The sequence below is a fragment of the Cibotium barometz genome, chromosome 56 (genome assembly GCF_041138505.1).
Source record: "Cibotium barometz isolate CiBa-2024 chromosome 56, ASM4113850v1, whole genome shotgun sequence".
In the NCBI taxonomy this organism is placed as follows: Eukaryota; Viridiplantae; Streptophyta; class Polypodiopsida; order Cyatheales; family Cibotiaceae; genus Cibotium; species Cibotium barometz.
In genome coordinates, this window is record NC_141101.1 from 4783512 (window position 1) to 4789824 (window position 6313).

Below are 6313 nucleotides of genomic sequence, written 5' to 3' on the forward strand. Positions count from 1 at the left end.
CTTGGATGATGTGTACTAATGTGTGGAATGGCAACCATGCATGCGAACACACACTAGGTTGGGAGAGGATTTGAACTCACATGAATGAGATTACTCCCTTGGGATATCAAAGTAGATTCTTTCTAAAAATAGGCTCATATTCTAAGCACAACACACTTGCGCAAGTTGTTAAAAATAGCCGCTGTGCTTTTGTCCTAAGGTATAGTAACTATACTATTAGTAGCTGGGTGTCCCATACAATACCATGTGTGAAGTGGCCGGGGTGATATGTTTTTCAATGCTTTTTTAAAGAGTGCAATACAAGCGTAAAAAAGCAAACTAATGAAAATAAAGGAAACGACTAAAACATATGAAAATTCATTCTAAAAAAAAAGGCTACAAGTTTTTTAAAATCAGAATTAAAAATTGCGAATCGTTTTCCTGTAAAAATACAGTGGGATGCTGTTTTCTTTCAAAGATTATATTTGAAATAAAAAAACCCACCTCCAAGTAGATTCAACCTTAATAAGAAAGACAGAACGGTAAATAAAAGCGGCGGCTGCTCCGGTGGTATCCCGATAATGAGACAGCTGCAAAGCATTTTTGGTGGAGACTGCGCACCAGAAATCACCAGCACGATAGCAAATGCGCCATCAAATTGGGCGGCCGAATAAGTTAGCAGGGCTTTGGGCAGAGACTGTAGTAGAGCAAGCAACGGAAAAGCCTTTGTCCATTGGACTCTGGAGAGATGCTTTGATATAAATTGCGGTACATACGTAGCAAAATGGCAATTACGTCGATTCACGTCAAATTACGTGTATTGAAAGAGGCAAGGACGACAGGAATCCCTTTACTATATGATTGAAGACCACCCTCTCTACTCCTCTGCAAGACTGCATCAATATTGGTAAGTTATCGGTAACAACTACAGAGTTATTAACGATGGCAGTAGGTCGTTCAAGAGTTGCAAGAAACGAGGCACGTGGAATGAAATGAAGTCCGTCCCTCCGCCCCAAAAATCATGAGCCACCGACCCTATATAATAGAATCGCTAACAAGTATTGTGTCCGTCTTAACAAATTGCGGTGTTATGAGAGGATTAACAAAAGAGAGTTCTGTGTCCTATGCACTGTGGGCGCTGCCATCGTTCTGCATATCGTACTTATAAAATATTTCAAAGCTATGCCATTGTCATCTGCTGTTGTTTTGCTGCTGTGAGATGCATGAACCCGTAGCCATCGTGACTTGGACGCACCTTCTGAAAAGCGTCGGGCGACTTCTTGGGCTCACAACCAGCTGGGTGATAAGATGGGCGGCCGGCTGCATGTGTGGGCTGTGCGTTCTGGTCACGCTGGTCGAGATTCCTTGGGCAAGCCAGGGCCGCCAGGCTCAAGCTCGGGTGTCGGACAGTTAACCAAGTAAAGCAAAAGGAGTCGTCCTCGACTCACTTGGCCATTTTAAGGGACGCTTGGTCAACCAGCCTGGTATCAGTCAGCTAAATTTGGGATAGGGAAATTTGCATTCACATGCGTTGGCCCGTTGGGCTTTTGGGCGCCCTACAGTGGACACGATGGGAGAGGAACACTTTGGCCCGCCGGTCTAAAGAGAACTAGGAATCTTCCGGCCTTGCGTGCAGTCAGGCGGTAGTGCACTAGTGAGGTCCGTTCGAGTCACGGACTGCTGTTCCGGCCCATCGCTATTTTTCTGAGTTCGCTGAACTTCGCTCAGGCGGGCCGGGGCTAGATAGTAGAGACACTCGAGTGCAAATCCAATATGCAATCTCTCCCAAACACAGGGCAGAGGGTCAGCTAGCATCATGGCTTCCTTGTCCCGAGTCCCCGCCGGCCCATACCGTTCCCCGAGGATTCGAATTTCGCCCTTTCCCCGGACCCGCCACCCCCACTTCCCAGTGCCCAACCCCACTGTTGAAGGCCGTGCGTTCTCGGACCTCCCCTCCCTCCTAGCCCACTTCTGCAGCTGGCCTTTGACCACCAACTCACTTTCTTTGCTTCCCCTGTCTGCCTCTCAGTGACTCCGTGTAGTCCCGTCTTTTGGCCTCAGAGAGTAAAGCTGCTCCGATTAGACCTCTCCTGTTACTCCCGCGCCCATCTCAACCCGCCTCCCCGGCGTAACTACTTATGATTCTCCGCTGCCTGGTCGTCTACCCACAGCATCCCTCATTCATAAAGCTAGCCAATGCGCTCCGCGTGTCGTTGAAGATGTGACTGCGTTCACAGAACCAAAATAGTAGAAAGTTCCACATGTGTATGATTAACAGTAGTAGTTCTTCAACCTTGAGATGATGAGCTCTGCATGGACTTGCAGCTGGTGAGGTCGGACAGAGGAGTCTTACAATAGTAGTGGGTTGTAGAGACAGAGAGAGCTAGAGATGGTAGTAGCAGTGGTTAAGTGGTTGACGATGACATTACTGGTGTGTTGGGCCGGGGGGTATGGAGGAGTTGTAGCGCTGTCGGAAGAAGGAAAGGCCCTACTGTCGGTTAAGGCGGCTCTCGTCGACGAAGCCGGCCATCTGCACAACTGGATAGCTGATGATCTCGACCCTTGCACCTGGAGTGGTGTCACGTGCAATGCATCTCAGCTTGTCGTCGCCCTTGACCTTTCCGGAATGAATCTCTCCGGTTCTCTTTCCCCAGCCATTGGCCAACTGCCCAACCTCGTCAACATCTCCGTCGCCGCCAACAACTTCTCCGGCGCCCTACCGACTGAGATCACCAACCTGGTATGCTTGCGTTCTCTCAACATCTCCAACAACCTGTTCAACAATCTCTGTCCTAAAAATTTATCCCGCCTCAAGTCCTTAGAGGTGCTGGATGCTTTCAACAACAACTTCACCGGCGAGCTACCGTTGGAAGTGAGCCTTCTGACGAACTTGCAGCACCTACATCTGGGCGGCAACTTCTTCTCCGGTGTCATTCACCCGCAATACGGCAACCTAGAGAACCTGCAGTATCTAGCATTGTCCGGGAACGCTCTCACAGGGCGCATACCGCCACAGTTGGGCAACTTGCAGAAGCTGCAACAAATGTACCTAGGCTACTTCAACCAGTTCGACGGTGGCATTCCGGTGGAGCTAGAGAGGCTGACAAATCTAGTTCGGCTGGATATTGCCGATAGTGGTCTTAGCGGGGTCATTCCTGCGGCTTTGGGCTCCCTTTCCAACCTTGATTCTCTGTTCCTTCAGACCAACAATCTGGTTGGGTTTATACCCGCCGAGTTGGGCAACCTCACGAACCTCAAGTCACTGGATCTCTCCAATAACCGCCTTACCGGAACCATACCGGCGAAGCTGGCCAACTTGCAGAAGCTGGAGTTGCTCAACCTCTTCCTCAACACTCTCCATGGCAGCATACCCCCTTACATAGGGGACCTTCCCCATCTCCAAGTCCTTACTCTGTGGCAGAACAACTTCACCGGCCCTGTCCCGCAGCATCTTGGCCTCAATGGGCAACTTCTCGAGGTGGACCTTTCCTCAAACTCCTTAACTGGATCTATCCCTCCTGACCTTTGCAGAGGTGGAAATTTGCAGCGCCTCATCCTCCTCCGCAACCGCCTTACCGGCCCTATCCCGCCCGGCCTGGGTTCCTGCCCAAAGCTCGTCCGTGCTCGCCTAGGCCAAAACCAGCTGAGCGGCCCCTTGCCGCCCGGCTTGCTGGCCCTTCCTGAGCTCAGCCTGCTTGAGGTTTCCTCCAACAACCTCATCGGCACTTTCCCCAACAGAATCCCTGCCTCCTCCATACTGGGAAGCTTGGACTTGTCCAATAACCAGCTGATCGGCGCCCTGCCACCCAGCATTGGCAACTTGTCTCAGATAGTGGTGCTGGACCTTTCCGGTAACCGGATCTCAGGTACCATTCCTCGAGAGATAGGCCGCTTGAAGCACCTCGCTAAGCTGGACCTGAGCGGCAACCTGGTCGCAGGTCCCTTGCCCCTTGACATTAGCGAGTGTGCAGGCCTGGCTTCTCTGGACCTCAGCCGCAACCAGCTTGATGGAGGAATCCCTTCCCAGCTCTCGAATCTCAATGTGCTTGCATCTTTGAATCTATCCAGGAATCATCTCCAGGGGCCCATCCCTCTCTCTCTGGAGAATATGGTGACTCTGGCAACGGTGGATTTCTCCTTCAACAATCTGTCAGGACTGATCCCTGATCGGGGGCAGTTTGCCAACTTCAACCGGAGCTCCTTCCTTGGCAACCCTGACCTTTGCGGCAAGCAAATGGGTGTTGATTGCAAACCCCTGCTGGCCAGTGTGACAAGTTCAAGACAGTCCAAGCAGTCGAGGTCACTCATCTACGGCATGAGTGGCTTGGTGGTGGGGCTGTTCATCCTAACCGTGGCCGCAGTTGTGTATGTCCTCTGCAATGAGCGTGACAAGCAGTTTCTCTGGTCTCTTTTCAAAGTGAATCTTGTAGAAAGAAGGTGGAAGCTTACTGCTTTTGAGAGGTTGGATTTCACTGTTAATAATGTGCTGGAATGCCTCGCAGACGACAACGTCATAGGCAAGGGTGGTTCGGGGACAGTGTACAAGGGTTTGATGCCGAATGGGAAGATGGTGGCAATCAAGAGGCTGCCGACGATACGTGAGGGCTCTTTAGAAGATGATCACGGCTTCTCAGCCGAGATTCAAACGCTGGGCAACATCAGGCATCGTCACATTGTGAGGCTGCTGGGGTGCTGCTCAAATCATGAAACAAACCTTCTGCTCTATGAATACATGCCCAACGGCAGTCTCGGTGAGCTCCTTCACGGGCCAAGAGGCGGCTTGTTGGATTGGGTGACCAGGTACAGGATAGCCATAGAAGCTGCCAAGGGTCTCTGCTATCTCCATCACGATTGCACTCCTGTGATTGTGCATCGAGACGTGAAGTCTAACAACATTCTTCTCGATTCCAACTACGAAGCGCATGTGGCAGACTTCGGACTGGCGCGTGCTCTCCAAGACTCCGGCAAGTCCGAATCCATGTCCTCTGTGGCAGGCTCGTATGGCTACATTGCGCCAGGTATGCATATGCCTCCTTCTGCACGCATGCGGCGGTAGAGTAAGCTGACGGTTCTTTAACTGACCCCTTTCATCGGCCATTGATGCAGAGTATGCTTACACTCTGAAGATTAACGAGAAGAGCGACATCTACAGCTTTGGTGTGGTTCTCTTGGAGCTACTCACGGGCAGGCGGCCCATCGAGCCCGAGTATGGGGAGTGCATAGACATTGCCAGGTGGGTGCGGAAGCGGGTGCAGAGCAGAGAGGGAACGCTGGAAGTGCTGGATGCGAGGATGGGGCTGGCGGAGTGGTCGAAGCAGATGCATGAGGTGATGCTGCTGCTCAAGGTGGCGCTCCGCTGCTTGGTGGACCCGCCCGACCAGCGCCCAACCATGCGTGAAGTCGTCCAGCTGCTAACGGACATCCCCAAATTGAAGGAACCCAAGATGCCGGCAACAGCCGCCACCAGTAGCCCTCCAGATTTGATCTGTATTTAGGCTCTGGCATGTCCGTTATCTCCTTCCAATGCATACCGAATTCATGATCGCGTCCTGTCGTGTCGGGTTCACGACTTGTGGACAGATACACCACCGACTTAGTGGCGTTTAGAAGTGCATTTTCTTGAATGAATGGTAGTTGCAACGTCCTCAGACAACTCAAGTATTCCTCTGCTTCCTATCTTGCTTTTGCTCCTGCTACAGATGTCTGTCTAGGCCATGGCGTGACATGTAGCGTGATTTTGGTCGAAGTTTGGCAATGCCTTCCTTTCCAAACAACAAAAATCTTACATTGTAGTTGTGACCTCCGTATTTACTCAGTATAAATCCCAATTACTTTTAAATCATTATCTTTACTTAGATTGGTTGGCAAAAAAAAAAACATATTTTTTGAGCACCGGGCCTTGTCTGTCCGTCTCCCTATAATGTTGAGGACCACTGCTAAAAATGTTGTAGCATAGAGGTGTGTATCATAGTTGTACCTCATGAGAGATTATTGAAAATAAACCGAGCAACAAGTGGCCACGTTTTAATTATATTAGTAGATTTATCCTTGCCGTTACTTCAAACATTTAACCATTTACAACGCTTACAAATCCTATGCATTTTTTTGCTTGTCGAAGAGGTTTGGAGGCCATTGCCACTTTTATGAAGAGAATGGTGCATACAAAGATTCATATCAAGAAATGTATAGTGTTATGTACGATGATTATCGTTACAAGATAGTAAGATTATACATATAGAGAGAATTGAGTGAGGTGGTGGTTATAGTTGGTTACAAAGAGGCGTAAACATGTGAATGTGTATGTACATACGTGTACATGTATCAACCATAACCA

The 6313-nt window shown here is 50.0% G+C and overlaps 1 protein-coding gene across 1 annotated transcript; it reads left to right on the forward strand.

Moving 5' to 3' along the window:
- The first annotated feature begins 1752 nt into the window (after window positions 1–1752).
- LOC147606819 (uncharacterized) lies at window positions 1753–5818 on the forward strand. The gene is made up of 2 exons (XM_086791115.1): window positions 1753–4997; window positions 5086–5818. Exons 1-2 carry the CDS (start codon window positions 2369–2371, stop codon window positions 5472–5474), a joined length of 3018 nt encoding a protein of 1005 aa, XP_086647241.1. The 5' UTR covers window positions 1753–2368; the 3' UTR covers window positions 5475–5818.
- The last annotated feature ends 495 nt before the right edge of the window (window positions 5819–6313 follow it).